We start from the raw sequence: 18,693 nt of genomic DNA, 5'->3' as shown, positions 1-18,693 counted from the left end.
TATACTATAACAAGTACCTGATTTGGTTGTGAATGCACTTCATCAAGCCTGGATTTGCCCATTTCCCTGTAATCTGTTCACATTATATTCTGAATGAGCAATTTATGTAAATTTAAATAGAGCAGTTTAGATGGAGATGAATTCATCGCCAAGTGTTATCTCACTGAGTATGAACTCATCAGCAATGAAGTTCCCTCCTTATAGACCAGCCGGAAAAGCAATCTGAGAGAACAAGATAGACCTAATGTCCTTCAAATGGGTTTAGTCAGGACATTCACTCGGTTCTGCTGGATGTGCTTAGGATTCCATGTGCAGCCGCCCCTCAGGATCCTATCTTTTACACAAAGAAATAAGAAAAAACTTAATATGCACACCCACTAGATGGTGATATTTCTGAGGAAACTTTTCACCAGGATTCAGTGGAAGCCTACAAATACTGAAAATCAACACTGAGTTATGTCATTCTTACCTCAGCATCATTTTCTGAATTCCACGGTAAAAACCTATTTGTGCCTTGTCATCATAAAATCTCTGATGCAATCCAAGTGTTTTATGTCTGCTTGCCGAAAGCTACAAAAAAAAATTGTCATTACTCAAGCAAAAATTGGTTTCAACGTTTTTTTCGGTGTACATGTGTCATCAGCAAAAGTTTCTCCAGCCATGTCTAAAGAGGGAGAAACCCTGATTGTTTTCGCCCCCCAATTTGTTGCATCACTGAGCCTTTGTGGAAATGTGGGAATTGGCAGGCGTCGGCCACCAACACACAGTGGGTACAACTCTATTAACATTCAGACAGTGCTGCAGTGATTAGCACTGCTCTGTGCCAGCTGCAGCCTCATGAGGCACAGTCAGACAAACCTCAATAACCAGAGGAACACAGCTACTCCTTATACATTTTACTTTCATCAGTGTGCAGAAGTCGTCCTGTCACACTGGACGACTTGTTGTGCTCGGTCAGTGTTTGCTGACATGATCTTTCCTTTGGCATTTCTCTGTATTGACGCCTCTTTGGAGGCTCTGTTCTCTGCATCTCAATGCATCCCGTCCCTTTCAGCATATTGTGTCGTGGGTTGGCCTGGCTGGGGAGCTCCAAATCGATGAGTCACACTTGTGTGCCAGATAATACTTATCGGTCTATATGGAGGGGGAAGTTGGAGATGAACAGGAATTGAAAAAAGGGAAATATGTAAAGTGTATTTACTGGAGGCGAGAAATAACAGTTTACTGAGTAGAAGGATAGGCTTCTTAAAGTGATTTGTACCAACTAGGATACTGACACAATAGAAAGAACATAACTCAATATCAATCTCTTAAAGTTTGAAATATCTAGTTGGGTAATTGATCCTCAGAGAGACATTGATCAAATGAATTCATTCAATCCCATTTAAGAAAAAAATGTCAAAAATGTTCTGGTTCTAGCTCCTCATATGTGTGTTTTTGCAGATTTTTTATTATTGTGTATCAGTATTGAATATAGGATAAGATAAGATGTTATCTTATCTTAAAATTATATCTTAGGGTGTTTTAAATAAAAAGTTTGAATAATTGCGAAATCATGGACTTTTAGACTAGACTCTTAGTCTAAATTGCAGTGTTCGTTGTAATATTAGTAATAAATCATACCTAAATACAGGATTGGCGTTAAACCAGCGTGTGGGAATATGATTGACACCTCGAGTCTCCGCCCACATGTCCCGCCCCGCCCCTCCGTGCGTCAGTGACGTGCAGCCCTGTAGCGGGAGCGCGCAGACCTGCCCTCCCGTCGCCATTTTTTCGTTCTCGTACTCGTACTTCTGTCGGCTCGGCGGCGGCGGGGGGACAAACAGAAATACAGGAAAGTGTGAAATATAGCTCCGCTAAAGTCGGTTCCGTCATGCGGGAGTAGGAAATCACGGGAGAGGCGCCGCAAAATTCCGTAGCCGCTCCTGACATGCACCCTGGAGGGACGAGTCGCTGCTGTGAATTCATTTTTTGTCTGAAGACGTGTTGCGGGCCGCCATTTTTGCTGTACTGCCTCAAAAGTCTGAGAAAGGGGGTTCAAAAAACGCATTTTCATGACGCGTGCCTTAGTAAATCTGGACGATACTCTGAAATAATTTTGTTTTCGCCCTGCTGGTAGAAATTTCCCCAACATGAGGATTCATCAGACGAGACGCTGAGGCCACCTTTTCCGCTCTTAAACTGACACTGACCGGAGGAGATAAATATTACAAGAGGAGCTCGTTACTTTCTCGGAAGGCGGTACGAAAAGGGGAAGAAGCTTCATTGATCATTTGTTGCTTCGGCGTCCGTCGATGTAAGTTTTTTTTTTTGTATTTTATGGCGGATCAAACCACCATTGTACCGCTGGCTGCTAGACAGAGGAACCACATTATGCCCCGAAGTTGGATCCAGCCAGTCGCAGCCTGTCTCTGAAAACGTCAGGTTGCTTTTTTGTTTTTATCCGGAGCCGCTACTGTAGCGTTAGCGCAGACATCAGTCGAATGCCCTGCCCTGCACCTTCGCTAACCTCCAGTTGATGGTGTACGGCCAGTTCAACTGCGCATATACGTTTTTATTTATTGTCTGCTCTGTTGTGTAGATTCCCCTTTTCTTATTTGTAGGCTGTTATTAACTTATTTTTGGACAGAAATGTCAACTGCACGGTTTGACTCGTCCGATCGTTCCGCCTGGTATTTCGGACCAGTGTCACGACAGGAGGCACAGAATAGATTACAAGGACAGAGACATGGCATGTTCCTGGTGCGAGACTCGTCCACTTGCCCCGGCGAATACGTGCTGTCCGTATCGGAGAACTCCAAAGTGTCTCATTATATCATCAACTCTTTGCCCAGCAAGAGATTTAAAATAGGAGATCAAGAATTCGAGCACCTCCCCGCTCTCCTGGAGTTCTACAAAATCCATTACCTGGATACAACCACGCTGATCGAGCCAGCCCCCAGGTAAGTGACTCACCCAGACCCCCCCATCACCACAGTGCAAAGAAGGGATATGGCGCAATCAAATTCAAGACACATGGGCGTATCTGTCCATACACATACATACAAGTCTATTATATTATAGCTCACCTAGCTTAACTTCTGACCAGATTCGATCAGCCAAGTTGTTCTTTGGCTTCCACATTTCTCTACTTTATCTTTGCACCATTCTTGCATAAATATGCTCATCGTTCAATCACTACCAGTTCCTAAGTTGACACTTGCCCAGTAAACTTAACATTTCCTGTGTGTAAACTGCTGTAGCCAATGGATGAAATGGTTGTTGTGGGTTTGTTAAATTCATATGCACTTAAGTTGTGTCACTGTGATCTAATGTTTCACATCTTAACAATGGTCACAACTGGTCAGGATTACAGTCAAAAACTTGCCTCAGAAGGGTCAGATTCCAGGCTGCTGTACTGAAATGTCTTTAATAAACTGTTAATTTCCTAAGATCTACTTGGTGCAGACTACACAACACCATGCATTTCACAAGATCCATTACATGGGTCTTTTTTGAACCGGCATAACATTCACTTGCCTGTAACCTATATTTCATGATCTCCTGAAGTGTACTATCATCTGCTCCCAAGGTACCCGAGCACAGTGGGTGCTCCCATCCAGCCCATGGGTGGCCCAGATGACAACTTAGAGTATGTGCGGACTCTATACGACTTCACTGGCAGTGACGCAGAGGATCTTCCTTTCAAGAGGGGGGAGATCCTGATCATCCTGGAGAAACCAGAGGAGCAATGGTGGAGTGCCAAGAGTAAAGAGGGACGTGTGGGGATGATCCCTGTTCCCTACGTGGAGAAGTTGGTACGACCTTCACCCCACCCTGGTCAGCCCCCCCACGGCTCCCGCAACTCCAACAGCTATGGGATCCCCGAGCCTGCTCATGTCCACGCCTACGCCCAGCCCCAGACTCCTTCACCATTGCCCCCTGGTACACCTGGAGCCGTCATCACCCCGCTGCCCTCCATGCAGAACGGCCCCGTCATGGCGAAGGCCATCCAGAAACGAGTGCCATGTGCCTATGATAAAACAGCTCTCGCTCTAGAGGTATTGTTAAATCTTTTGTAGCAATCCCCATGCACGCGCACGCGCACACACACACACACACACACACACACACACACACACACACACACACACACACACACACACACACACACACACACACACACACATTTCCAGGTGATCACAGTTCACTTGCTCAATGATCTTCCACTGTATCAGCGATTACGCAGTCTTGGAAATGTTGAAAGACTAAATTAAGTGGGTCAATGGTTTTTGAGTGAAGTGGGAATCCAGCCCTTGCAACAAAGGCAATTTTAAGATATAAATAAAACATTTTAGCCACAACAATTACGTAGTAGTTGTGGTAACAGTATTGTTTAGCTGCACTCGTGCTTTGCAATGCAACAATCTGCAGCAAAACTCTGCCAATTATGTGCCAAGGACACAGCAAATAGTGGCCTAGTCAGCATAAAACAGCACTGCCCCAATGCGTCTTTTGACTCAACATTTCTTCTGTGGGCTAAGATACGACACTGCTGTACTAATGAAAGTGTAAGAGAAACATCGTAGAACTTTGGAATCACGGGCAGAATAAGTGACGCAGATGAAGATTCAGTTGAAATGTTGCTAAACTTCCATGTTTTGTTTCTCAGCCAGCTCTTGCGCAACGCTCTTTCCATTGGTATCAAGCAAAAGGCTCGCACATGATTCCAAGTCAGCATGATTTATTTAGTCTTTTCTTTCTTTATGTCTAGTATCTGTCACCAGTGATATCATCTTGTTGAGAAAATGTGTTGTACACCATTAACTTTAGAAGAGCTTCTTACATTGGAGACCTTCATCTTATTATTTGGCCTCACCAATATTTCATTCTACATTCTGTTTCTAGTCTACATTGAAGACTATGTAGTTGGTAGCTAGTACTATGAATAAGCAACTACAAGTACTACAAGAAGAGTGAATGCAGCAAACCAAGATCTTTTGTGTGTGAATGTGCTCTGATGGTCTCCTCTCCACTTCTCTTACAATAAACCGTGTTGTTGGTTGCTCACATTGGGAGATTGATGAGCCACAGTGGCGACTACGGGGCTGCTGCTTGTAGTTACACCAGGGATCGAGGCTTCAAGTGGTGCTAAACATAACATTTGGTTGTGCCTAACAATTGTCTACATTCCCCACCATCAGTTCTTTAGTTAAGCAGATCTTTTCAATCTATTCCTGCAAAGTATGTCGTTATTACATGGCAGAACTATGAGGATACAATTATAACCTGAAGCAATTACTTATGGGTGTCAAGGTTTTGGGACATCAAGTTTTATTTTCCATCATTGTCACTATGCAACAAATGTTTGGAGATGGCTTTTGTGCAATGCAAGATGTCACAGTAGCGGGAAAATCATGATCTATCTGCATTTGCTTGCAGCTATTTAGCATGAAGTGAACCTCAGCTCAAACTGAACTTGTTGCTCAGGGCGCTGGCATCACGCTGCATGCTAATGTCTCAGTGATGGCCGACCCCCCGTCCCCAGCTCTCATTGAAAGTGAGCGGCTGCCAGCCAACAGAATTTGTCCAATAAACAGTCTGTGGTAAAACCTTAGCCTCACAGTAACATAGTTTCTTTTAGTATTGGATTGCAACTGGAGCACAACTTCTCCCAGTTGTCTCAGCCTGTCCGTCCGTCAGCTCCCAGTAGCTCCTTCTCAATCTCCCCGGTTAGCAGGCAAGCCACTGCCAGCCGGAGCAGACAGAAAGCAGGGCCAGACTCTCGCTCGGCAGAGAAACACTGGAGGATACAAATCTGCTCTGACTCTGGCGGTAACATGTTGTAGCGTGTTCAGTAATCCATAATGTCTTCTGCGCGTACGTAGAGGGGAACGGCTTGACCTCCAGAATGCTGCTCTAACTGTGATAGCAGACTGAGCTGTGGTGCCGCTCCCAGGGGACAGATGAATCTGTGTTAGATTCCACTTTCCTCTGGCTAAAAGAATCCAGCAGCAGATGAAGTAAACCAGGCAGATAAAGCTGGATGAGGATACATATGGATGCTTTAGATTGAAATGTGTTTCTATCAGACCCGACCCTCTGTGAGGCAGAGGCAGGGTGGTGTTGGAGGAATACTTTTGAAAGTTGTCATAATCTAACTTCAAATTTGAAAGTGAAACCCTGTCCTGTGGGGAAAGAACCCGGGTTGTTGTCTGTGTGATGAATATCGAGCAGCTAGTATCCTAAACCATGAATCCTGTGAGTACAAGGAAGAGAATCTGCTGAACTATTTAGACGGGCTCGTCTGCGTTCGAAAACAGGAAGCGAAACATCGCAGAGTGTTAGCACTTCTTCATGCCAAACATTGCAATGTGTGACGTGTTACCGAGACGCACATAGTTTTGTTTCATCCGACAGATACATGCGCTCATCTGCACACCTCGTGTAGCTGAGAGAAGAAGAAGAAGAGAGGGCGGCTGAACCTAAGCGGCGTCTGGGTGTCTGTTATGTCTTCCTGTTTGATCAAAGCTGCAGGGACGTATAAGCTAGTTCATGTTTCTATAATTAATAACCTTTTTAGTTCGTCAATATAATCATTTCAGTCGTCGGGGCCACGTCTTTCTCTTCTCTCTTCCCGGGCCTGGTTTGAGGCGGTGGATCATAGCTGGAGTTCTTTTCCCTCTCAGACGTTATATGATGTGACTGGGCGTGTCTCTTGAAGTTCAAATTCATTCGCGAGGGCTGAGTTTGTTGCCTCAGGCCACTTTTGTCTTTACGTGTTCCGTGGCATTCAGCATACTGCAAACTGGGACTGTGTCTAAACAGAAGGAAATGGAGAGAAGATGCTTTGAAACATCTCTGATTGAATGAATGAGACTTAACCTGAGAAAAGCTTTGGACTTTTACTAAGAACACCTTTAATAGCTGGAGATGATTGAAGTCTCACTGGAGTTTGCGGTGTATTGCAGTTGCGGGGTGCCATCCTGTGTTTCCTTGCCCTGCTGCCTGGTCTGGTGGTGAGTAAACTGTAGCCGCTGAGGGAAACCCGGACCGGCTCAAAGTGGTTCTGACTCACTGTGGCTGGAGGCGCGTCACTACAGACCTACAAAGATCAATGCTACATACTGAGGCTACTGCTGGAACGCCACTGTTCCCACGCCACTATAATATCAACTCTGCTTCCTTTTGAAGGCCCAGTAGTGTGTGTGGACCTGCTGTGTGTGCGCGTGGGGGCCACGTGTTCTCAGTTGCCAACACTTGAGCCGCTGCTATAGGCTTTGTGACCCCATTCAGTGAAACTCTCCGATGATGGATTGCTCGTGAAATGTGGTTTTGTTTGTGCCAACCTGCAGAGACGTGTTTCAAACCGAGCACGGGTCTGCACCCCTGGAGCTGTGGGTGTGGGTGTGTGTGTGGGTGTAGGTGTGCAGCATACCTGACCTCAAATGTGACACAGTATGCACTTCTATGGAACAAGATGCTCCAAGAATAAGCACAAAATCCAGCTCAAATAAGAGTGGGTCCTCAATTTTGTAATTATTTGAAGCCTTGTACTTAAAAACAGTGCTACAGTTACATAAAAACACACTCTCTCTCTCTCTCTGTCTCACTCCCTTTCTGTCATATCTCTTTCTCTCTATCCCCCTCTCTCTCTCTCTCTCTGTCCCTCTCTGTCTCTCTCTCTCTCTCTCTGTCATATCTCTTCTGCCTCTGTCGGTTGTTGGCTCGGCGTCGGCCGTCCTTAAGCAGAAACCATTCATGTTTTTTTACTGTGGTTTATTTTAGGAAGCAGAAGCTCTGACTCATTATTTATTCACTTCCAAAACACACAGTTGCCAACCGATGTAATCAGGTTATGGCCTCTGTCTTTGTTGGCGCAATAAGTTATTCTTTGCTTTATATCACGCTGGAGTGGTCGACTTCTACTCACGTGTCAGATACTGTATGTTTACGTTTAAAGTTAAAAAAAAAACACTATTTTCATCCGACCTGCGAGACGTGAAGTTAAACATCAACACTGGATCAGTCAGTGCAAAGGTGAAAAGCGGATAAACCCTTAAATCCTCAATTCTTCACTGAATCAAAGTAATAAAGTAACGGAGAGATAATCTTCATTCTTTGCACAGATTACACAGCGCAACACTCTGTCCTGAATGGAGGGAAAGGATTAACGTTACAGAGAATGTGAAGGACTAAATGTCCTTGCGAAGCCTCATCTTGAGCTTTTAAGCTGCAAAGGCTCTGACCTCTGACCTCGACACCTCCACAGTCACTTTTAAATTGGGGTCTCGGTGATGAGATGGCGAGCGCACGGCCCGAGCAGATTGGGGTTGAGGACGATGTCGGCGAGTCAGAATGGAGGTTTTTAACACGCGCTTTTGTAACTACATCGGTTTTGTTGGATTTGTTTAAAGCACACACACACATTGTTAATGCAGCTCAAGCAGCGGAGTTTGAAAATTAACAAGACCAATTAACACCGGTTATGGCATTTTATGTTCTTCTGCTCTGTGTTCCATCGCCTGCTCTCTGCTAAATGTGTTTGCTTTCTTTTTTTAGCCGTCAGTGTCGGCAATAAAAGAAGAAACTTTTCCTTCAGCTTTGTTGTTGTGACTGCAGGCACGTTGCGAGAAAAAAAAGTGCTTTGTTCATTTCATTCACGGCCGAAGTGTGAAATTGTTTTTGAAAAGAGAATTGTTGCTTGAGACGTTCTGAAGACCGCAGAACAAACAACGCAGCGCCGCCGAGACAACACCATCATGTTGACCTTCTACATTGATTCATGTGTGTGTGTGTCCACATCCCAAGCACCTTTCGCTTTGATCACTGCGTTAAGTTGATGAGTTTGTGCACACCTGAACTTGCCAGCTCATCAGATTGATGGGGAGTGTCCTGTTAAGGTCCTTCCAAAGGGTTTCAGTGGGATTGAGGTCTGAAGCTAAGAAGATTAAAAGCACCTCAGTCAGGGTGAGGTCTTTGTGCTTCGTCGTAGAACTTTTTCCTCATTGAAGCAATTGTTGTCTTACATTAGCTTCGTTCTGACTGTGTCTTTGTTCATGTTGCACACACTCCAGTAACTCCTCTGCCTCTCTCCCCCTCTCCCCAGGTGGGTGACATCGTCAAGGTGACGCGAATGAACATCAGCGGCCAGTGGGAGGGCGAGGTAAACGGACGGCGGGGTCTCTTCCCGTTCACCCACGTCAAAATCATGGACCCCCAGAACCCGGACGAGAGCGACTGACCTCGGAGTCCGTCCGGACCCTCTCCCCCAGTATTGACCTGCACCTAGATCCGCTGGCTGTCTCCACCTCTCCCGCCAGTGTCACCACGGTTACGTGCTTGCCTGCTTGGGGCTGTACCATGATAGTGACCCATCTATTGTTGCCAACCGTTGCAAGGCTTTCTGACTGTTTACAGCTTTGGACTTTGGTTCCTAAACTAAAACCCGACCCCACTTTTCCAACTTCCCCGTCCCGTCTCATAGTCGTAGGCTGGGCAGTGTTTTTTGCATTAGTGTCCTTTTCATTTCCAGACCACCATTGGGCATCACTGAGCGAGCGTGAGTGTGTGTGCGATAGTGTGCGATAGTGTGTGTGTGTGTGTGTGTGTGTGTGTGTGTGTGTGTGTGTGTGTGTGTGTGTGTGTGTGTGTGTGTGTGTGTGTGTGTGTGTGTGTGTGTGTGTGTGTGTGTGTGTGTGTGTGTGTGTGTGTGTGTGTGTGTGTGTGTGTACGTTTGCGTGTTCACAACGGATATTTACCACATTACATTATAACTTGTCTGTTTTTTAATAGTTATGTTTGAATTCTTGGGGACATGCAGAGCATTGGTTTGTGTTCTAACGTGAGGATGTTTGTACAAATTGTGGCAAAGCAGCGGCCGCCGCACGGACTAAAGGAGAGCACTGAGGCAATGAGGAGCTAATAGGCCAGTCACACGTTATTCCTCCAAAGAATTGGCTCAGACCGGCGTCCTAAGCATTACACAGCGGACTGCATCAGGATGCAGCAGCAGGGGTAGAGGAGGAGGTTCTTGTGGAGCGTCTAGGCGGGACTTTAGAGATCCCATCAGCTGTACAGCCGGGCACAAATATGGATGGCGATACTTATTTATCTCTTTGTAATAAGACACAAGCATATTTAAATTCCATCCTCTATTTGTGCCGCAGCATCAACAGCACAGACTGAAGCTGTTTTGCCCTGTAGGAGATGCATGTGGAGCGTTTAGTGTGACCTACACAACACGCCTCTTGCTCTAGCCCACGCTTCTGTCACTTCAGACATTGCTTTGAGATTAGCAGGTTTTTAGTGCCAACAGAACGGAGCACTGGAGGAGTTGTGTATTTAGACTTTGCAAAGGAGTGCCAAGCGTTTAACGGCTCAAAGAGCGAACGGCCGTAGCTCCGACCAGCACTCGTTCAAGCGTCGGATTAGCGCGGCTCGCTGGAGATGCGGGGCCGGCGGGCACGCGGGCAAAGAGCTTCTCACCGAGGCGTGGAGCTTCCTGTTATATACCGCGGGTCAGGGGAGGAGGGCCGACGTCTCAGAAAGCCAATGAGATCCCGCCAATGCCTTCTTTTTTTCCCAGATAGTTAAGATAAATGCAACTTCTATCCCATGCAACTCCCTTCTTTTAATGTGACCTTAGGCTTTCCTGTGTAGGATTCCAGCCAGCTTGAGTCCTCAAATCACTGGTCTGTGCACATTTTTTGCCTCTTTATGCAAACAGACCAAGTCGGAGTTGTTGGAATGCATCTTTGTCCGTACCGTGCTGGAACCGCTGGAGGATTAAACAGCTGTAGTGCTGATATAGTGCCGACCCCCCAGGTCTCTGCTGTAATGATGAACTCTCTCTCTCTCCTCCCCCCCTTTGTCTCTCCTCTGACTGCTTTCCTTCCTTCCTTCCTTCACATCATTGCTCAGCCTGTCACTCAGTAGATTAATATCATTGTGCAGCTTTTAATTGTATCCCACTTTAGTTTTATTTGGTTGACTCGTAGTCAGCTGTTGAAATCAAGTATTTTTGTTTAAATAAATTGAATAAAAGAACCGAAGGTGACTTTTGAAAAGGGAAAAAAATGCCTGCTGGTTGCCTCTGTGCATGACCTCTTGGCCTGCAGGGGGGGAGTGGTTCCTCCTGGCCAAATGCTGCTTAATTTCATTTATTTCCTTTTTAGTAAATAAAAAAATCTCACTCTTAAACGCCTCCTGGTCCGGGAAATCAAACCAGTTTGGGGGTTTTCATTGTAAACCTTCTCCAAATCTACTAATTAAGCAATACACCCTGATTCCTTATCTCTTGAGGTGAACTTGCTTCTGTCATGCTTCAGAGTTGTTTTGTAATGCATTAACAGTATTACTGTGCTCTTCTTCTCTCATATTCTAGGAAAGCCTGTCTTTTACTTAAGAATGGAAAAATTGTGCCTTTTATTTTCCTATACCATTTACATGTGTTAATATTTCCCATGGTTAACACCCGTGCTGGTATGGACCCTTTATGTACAGAACAAGTAAATAAAATTTATGTCTACTTCTTTAAGTTGCTCTGTCGGTTCCCTTCATTGGCCGCGTACTTCCTGCCTTTCCTCTGCAGCAGCCTGTCACGGTGGGTGTTTGCAGCAGCCTGTCACGGTGAGTGTCTTTGCTGCAGCCTGTCAGCAGCTTGTGTTTGCAGCAGCCTGTCATCAGCTTGTGTATCTGGAGCGACTGACGGTTGTGCCTGCTCTCATTTCTGTCAGCTCCAGTTTTGGGTTCTGCCTGCGCCCAGGAGAAAGGAAGCAATTAATGAATTTTAATGAAGTGCTAATAAAAGAAGGCCGGCTGACCTACAGACGGCGAACGGAAAACTTTTCAAGGGCGACGTCGGACAAGGATGTTACTGTCACTGCTGTTTGTTCAGCTCTTTCCTCAGCAGCTCCTCTATGGATGCTACATTGTTTTTGGTATGTAAATGGAATCTTGTCATCGCCGTGACTTCACTCTGCTCAGATGAACATGTTTGTCTTTAAAGGGAAAGACCGCTGCCCTACTTTGCATGGCAACAAAGTCATTTATCCTGATTTACCACACGGCCATGACCTCAGCCTGGGAGGTGAACTATATTAGGAAGCTTGATTGATGACATGAAAATCCTAATTTGTCAGTAATGCAGATATTCTACAGAATGTTTCCTTGCTGGGAGGATTTAACCCCACATGTTCTCTTCCTGTGTCGCTCATATGGTGAAACAGGTCACAGCTGAAGCTTTGGTTTGGGTCTAATCAGGTGAGTCGAGTGGCTGCTCAACACTATCTTTCTTTTCTTTTCATAGGTTGTGTCTGGGATTAATTTTATGGTTAAGGGATTTAATTTGTTTTGTTCTCTGTCTCAGTATTCAGTAAATTAGCTTTATACGTTAGTTCTTAGACATATTCCATTGTTGTAAGAATGATTTGGCTTTACAGAACACGTTGCACACTCTCCGTGTGTGTGTGTGTCAGGTTAAACTGCCATTAAAGCCAGTCGATGGATTGATTTGGACCCTTGGTAGCGGCTGGATGCTGTAATGAATCAGGCTTGGCTGAGTCTGACCTCTCCTCAGGGCAGCAGGCGTGTGTGAGTGTGTCTGAATGGATGTCTGCCATGAGCCGGTCAATGCAGACCTTCCTGCAGTCCATTACTGCCGCCACCCTGAAGCCAGCTGTGATGGCTGCTGCTGCCCACACTGAGCGAGTCCTTACACAGGAACACACGCAACATTTCCCTCATAGTTTGATTTGCTAGGGAATCTCAAGACAAGCAAATAGAGAGAAACTAAGGCTCGCAGCTCAGATGTTGTCTGGGTTAACAACCATAATAAATTACTACAAACGTTACCGGGCCTGTTGGGTTCGGGTCACATGACTTGGACTTAATCAAAGTTGACAATCAACCTGGAAACTAATGGGAAATTATTGAATATACATTTTTAAATGATCCACAATTTATCTTACCTGACTGTAATTCTTTGCCTGTCTTGATTTGAGGTTTGAGACTTACTTTAGCCTTACAGTGGCTCGGGCCTCACCTGTGCAGATTACACACCTAATAATGAGCTTGATCTCCTATTTGATTTGTTGTTGAAGTGTAAAATTCGTGCTGCTTGCGTTGCTAAATACTTTGCGAGCCAGAGAAATTATGAAATCCATTTTCTATTTGCGATGAAGAGCATTTGAACTCCCTAACTGGGAAGTCGCGATGAGGAGCCTCAGAGCCGCTGTGTTGTGCCCAGCAAGTTGTCGCATATTAGTCATGATGAGACATTCTTGCAAGGTGTGAGCCTCGTACTTTAATCAGCATGCTAATTGGCACAGTCAGGCCTGGAATAGCTGGCTGTGTGTGTGTGTGTGTGTGTCATCCACTCGCTGTGCTGCAGGAGCTGTCACTCACGGTTATCTCAGCCTCCCAGTTAAATAAGCTTTTTTCCCCCCCTCTGTCTCTCCGGCAGATAACGGAACAACTCACCAAACTGGAACACCGAGAATGAACACTCCACTTTCATATCGTTTCATTTGTTAAGTAAGACCTTCCTTTCCCTTTGAGGACATCTTTTGCACAATGGACGTTCCCTAACATGTGAGGCAGTACATTTCACACATCTCTCTGATTCTGGTGTGTAGATGGACTCTGGCCGGATGCTTGTGTGCCCTTTGGAGCTGGAATCATAACAGAAGTAGAGCAGACTAATTGACACCAGCTGGGGTCTGTAAATCATTTCATTGCGAGGTGAGAGAAGTTCAATATGAGCAGTGCGGGTAAGATGCCCTTTACCTTCCCAATATGACAGATTCCACCCTCATTATAGTAGACGTGTCCTTAAGAAACACCGGCTGAAGCTCCGTCTGCTCCAGGGTTTCAGACGTACACGCTACATAGTCAAACATGTGAACACACACTTGCAATATGGCAGTGTGCTAGAAAATTGCTCTTCAGCCTGTGTTCCCTGAAGCTTCAAAACTGTCCCAGATATGACTCCCCTCCCCTCTCTCTCTCCCTCTCCCTCTCTCTCTCATCTCATCTCTCTCTCTCTCTCGTAAAACATTTACAGCACAGACGTTTCTGCCTTCTGCTGGGGGAAACTATGCCAGACTATGATAGTATTTCCACCCGCGCTGTCTGCCGTCACTTTTATCAGGTCAGTCGCTGCCTTACCACAGACTGTCTTTGCTCCATCACTCTCCTCTACTCCTCCTCCTCCTCCTCCTCTTCCGTGCTCCTAAATAAGCTGCTGTTGTTCTCAAGCTAGTGCTCAAAACATTCCAATACTCGCCACAATTTCACTATGAATGTTTTAATGCATTTCACTTGCAAATAAATGAGTTTTGCTTGGATGCCTTTCAAAGTGTAGTGGAAACACCAGAGCAACATCTGCTAATGTGTTCTGGTCTGGAACTGGAACAAATGTTGCTGTTATGCAGGTCAAGCTAAATCAATAATCCAGATTTGTTTAGGTTCATGGACTATATCAGACAAGAGGAGCTCTGTTTCCTAATCATAACAGCTACAAAAGAAAGAAATATCACAACTGTTCGACAATTGTTGCACATCTCCCTTTATTATTGTTATTTTCCCACATGAGTTTTCACACACATATATATATACACAGACATACACACACAATATGTCATTATTCTGTAAATCACCTTTCTAATACATGGCAAAACAATAATACCTTACATATACACACACATTTAACTATTCAAAACACCGACCTGAGCAGTTCAATACAATATTTTGCCTCTCAAATGGACTTAAACAGTCCCAAGAGAAATGCGAGAAAAGGTGAATTTTCCATTTTCGAAAATTGGTGCCCCGTGAAAATGAGCCAATCACACAAGCTGATACAGGAAAGGTCATCAGTGTATGTCACCCACACACAGAGCACAAGTATTGCACACATTTATACACATCTTACAGTGTTTGCTGCTGGTGAAACAGTTTCCCTCAGTAGCCATGACTGGAAGCTTCACATTCATGCAGCTGTAGTGGTTTTTATATCCCGGCGATCGCTGTCGTCATGGCAAAGTTCACCAGCAGGAGTAGGAGAACAGGGGGTACTGGCTCCAGTCCGCTGTGTTGCCATGGTACTGCTGCTGATGGTAGGCGCGCTGCTGCTGCTGGGTGCAGTGCTCTGCTGGGGGATACGGGTGAGGGGCATGGTGGCCGAGGGCGTGAGCCATGTCCGCCTCATTGGACGGGTAAGGAAACCTGCTGTAGTCCACGGGCCTGGAGGAAACCAAGAAGGGGTCAACTCAGATTCGTTACGGTGGTGAATTAGTGTGCAACTGTCTCTCCAGTCACGCACGGTTTGATTTTACAATGGTTACACACACACACACACACACACCTAGCACTGCAGGGTTAGAAGAACTACTGTGTAGGACTAAAAGTACTACTAAAATATTTAAACGTACTCAAATTACAAGGAAGTAAATTAAAATGTTACCCAAGTAAACCTATAAATCTAGAATCCAAAGTTAAAGTGCTCACTGTGAAGAATTATTCAATTATTGATGCATGAATGTGTTTCTGGTGCAATTTAGTGAAGGAGTTATACAGTACAAGTTTAACAGTTTCACTTAAATTGAGGAAATCCTGGACCGAAACTGTAAAAAACCCCTAGTTGACTAGGCGGGAAACTTTGTTCCTTATATTGTGGCTTTTGGGTGTGTGTGTGTGTGTGTGTGTGTGTGTGTGTGTGTGTGTGTGTGTGTGTGTGTGTGTGTGTGTGTGTGTGTGTGTGTGTGTGTGTGTGTGTGTGTGTGTGTGTGTGTGTGTGTGTGTGTGTGTGTGTGAGTGTGTGTGAGAGAGAGAGAGAGAGAGAGAGAGAGAGAGAGAGAGAGAGAGAGAGAGAGAGAGAGAGAGAGAGAGAGAGAGAGAGAGAGAGAGAGAGAGAGAGAGAGAGAGAGAGAGAGAGAGAGAGAGAGAGAGAGAGAGAGAGAGAGAGAGAGAGAGAGAGATCATACCTGTAGGCCTGCTGTGCTGCCATGGATGCAGGCACCATCTGCTCCTCGCTGCTGTAGTCGTACTCGTGGAGCTCCAGGGGCTCGACATGCAGGCTCTCAACCGGGTCCTGCTGCTCTAGGGACCAGGGTGCAAAGTGACCTCCCTTCTGTGACCCCTCGCCGACGCTCTGGCTCTCCTTCGTCTCCGCCGGCTGAAAGGCGGTTTGCATCCTTTGCAGGCCTGACGGGGAGAAATAAAAGTTTTGATTTAAATTGATGGAGGAGTGATTGATTGCTGTGGTATAAGCTGTAAGTAAGAATGTTCTGTACCTGCAGGACTTCTACTCTGAGCTTTGCGGTCTAGTGCTGCTCTCTTTGCAGGAGGACTCAGATTTGAGCGACATCTATGAAAAAGAACAAACACGTTTAACATGTTTTCTATCGTATGAGTGCTTGATTCTTAGTTTTAACGTCTAAATACTGCAACACAAATTGCTATCAAACCTCACCTTTTACCCTGCGAGTGGGTTCCCCCCTCCCTGAAGCCTTTGGCGAAGGGGTTGTGGTCGATCTTCAATTTGGTGATCTAGAAAGCAAAAAAAATAGAGAGAGTTATGATTTAGCTTTGGTGTTTTATATATTTTTACATAATCAATCTGTCTTTTGAGCTCCACATTGGAAATAATTCTTAAACTTAAAACATGTAAGCTGGCACCTTTGGGTTCTGGTAAGCCGTCACTGTGGTGAAGGTGGTCTCGGGGAAGGAGAAGGTCTGGAAGTGACCCCAGCGCACCGTGTAAGGGTTGTCTGCCTGGATCACATGGAACCTGGGGTAGTAGCGGTGCATGGAGTGCACGATGATCTGAGGGAAGCAAGGGGAGCGGAATGAGTGACAACTGAACGTGGCTGGATAATTAAATCATACGAGATGGTGATGAGGGGTGGGCGCCTTACATGGCCGTGCTGGTCCAAGGTGTTGTTGGTGAGCTTCAGCTTGAGAAAAGAGAGCGGCTGCTTCATCCAGTGACTTCCAACGGCCGGGGAGTCTGGGTGCATGTATGTCCGACACGGGGGCTGGGGCTCTGATATCCCTGCTGCCTCCCACTGCTCCGCTTTCCACTACAGAGAGAAGGGGGGAGGAGGGGGGGTTACAAAGTGTGAGACCCCAGGACATGTCTGATCAAGAACAGTGAAGTGAAGCTAATTTCTCTCCTCATAATGAGTTCTGTGATGGGGTTATGAACCTTCTTCCTTCCATCAATGCTGAATCACAGCGAAGCAAAACCTTTCCTCTTTTAATTCCCTTTGTTTTAATTGGTTTCCACGGTGCTAACAGACGCATCGGTGACCAAATGGGCTCCAGCCGTCGTTGTGAGGACTGCTGAATGTATGGATCGTCGTCTGCCCCCCATTCACTCTCGCTGTGGAAGAGGGATGCTAATTGATTGGGCCTCCAGCCGAGAGTACACAAACAGGAAGCAATGAAAGGGCTTTGATATGCAGAGGCTGCAGTCAACGACCTGATCTCTGCCTCAGCTCTAACCTCTCCTGCGCCTCACCAATGTGGAGCTTTTATCTGCTCCCAGTGAACCAAACTCCATGTAGAAAACCGGTTTGGGATTTTGTGTATTTGTGTGTAAACAATCCTTACCTTGTATTTGAAGCTGTCCGCAGGAACCATGTCTACCATGACGACATAATTGTTAAAGGGCTGGAGTCCAGAGAGGCTAACGCTGCAGTGTGGAAACATCCTCCTGGGACACACAAACACACAAAGTTGTACGTCTTATTTTGCACAGGCAACAATGAAAACAGTCACTTCAAACCAGGGTTATAATTATATCAGCATTTGAAGAACAAAATGTCTGCATTCAAAGCCTCTCAGCAGGCTGAAATGGAGGCTGCTGGTCCTTCTGGCTTTTGGTCAATATGAGAAACTGATTTTGACTCATTTAAACTGTACAATGAGACAGCAGGCCCCCTTTTTCTACAGTAAGCTTGCAGTTGTGCTGTTGGTTACCTTCCATGCTTGGTGATGATCATCTCTGTGCCGACGCTGTGGAAGGACTTCCAGAGGTCCGAGTTCACCAGGTTCATCCTGATGGAGCCCTGCTGGTATGAGTCAGCGGCAGGTTTGGAGTCTAAAAAGGCACAACACAGATACAAATGTGTAACTGTTGATGTTATACTGTATCTCAGGGTGTAAGATAAATGTGGGGTATATTTGCAACAAAATATGCAATTCCATGATCCTGGTTCAGTGTTAGGAGTGAACCTTTGTTTCCAAAATGAAGCAAAGACAACCACAATTGAACATACATTCATTACATTACATTACATCTCAGAGCCACTGGAACTCTACAGAAACCAGAAGGCCTACAATCAACAAATCCTCAGATAGCAGGAGCATGTTTGTATGGAGTTTAGGGGTTAACTTCTTTTGAGTTGAGTCTTACCTGTGATGTGTTGCATTTTCTGTGTCTGTACAACAGCGACAACTAAGCGCTGCAGCCTCTGTGGTGATGATGAAGACTGGAGACCAGACTGTTGCAAGCTGAGAAACTGAAGTCAAATACTCCAAACCAAAGGTGGGACCCTTGAACTTGATTGGTCCCTGCAGGGGCGGGGGTAGGGGCAGTGGGCGTGTTCAGATGAGACTGAGGGGGGGGCAGGTAGACTGTTACCTGGGGTCTCTCAGCCTTTGTTGCAAGATCTACAAGTGAGTCAGTCCCCATGGCTGAAGTATTGTGTG

General features: G+C 45.7%; 2 protein-coding genes across 2 annotated transcripts; one reads left to right on the top strand and one right to left on the bottom strand.

Moving 5' to 3' along the window:
* Positions 1 to 1,746: 1,746 nt before the first annotated feature.
* crkl (v-crk avian sarcoma virus CT10 oncogene homolog-like) lies at positions 1,747 to 11,518 on the top strand. The gene is made up of 3 exons (XM_076163861.1): positions 1,747 to 2,942; positions 3,572 to 4,040; positions 9,089 to 11,518. Exons 1-3 carry the CDS (start codon positions 2,632 to 2,634, stop codon positions 9,221 to 9,223), a joined length of 915 nt encoding a protein of 304 aa, XP_076019976.1. The 5' UTR covers positions 1,747 to 2,631; the 3' UTR covers positions 9,224 to 11,518.
* Positions 11,519 to 15,023: 3,505 nt separating this feature from the next.
* LOC143011010 (T-box-containing protein TBX6L-like) lies at positions 15,024 to 18,413 on the bottom strand. The gene is made up of 9 exons (XM_076163653.1): positions 18,398 to 18,413; positions 17,962 to 18,082; positions 17,593 to 17,695; positions 16,896 to 17,060; positions 16,657 to 16,803; positions 16,451 to 16,527; positions 16,272 to 16,345; positions 15,963 to 16,182; positions 15,024 to 15,222 (listed from the first exon to the last, which is right to left on the bottom strand). The coding sequence occupies exons 1-9, from the start codon at positions 18,411 to 18,413 to the stop codon at positions 15,024 to 15,026; spliced, it is 1,122 nt and encodes a 373-aa protein (XP_076019768.1).
* Between the last annotated feature and the right edge of the window lie 280 nt (positions 18,414 to 18,693).

Source organism: Genypterus blacodes, unplaced genomic scaffold (assembly GCF_046128005.1).
Source record: "Genypterus blacodes isolate CSIRO-AG114 ecotype Tasmania unplaced genomic scaffold, CSIRO-AGI_Gbla_v1 ptg000133l_1, whole genome shotgun sequence".
NCBI lineage: Eukaryota > Metazoa > Chordata > Actinopteri > Ophidiiformes > Ophidiidae > Genypterus > Genypterus blacodes.
This window is presented reverse-complemented; position numbering and strand designations above follow the sequence as displayed.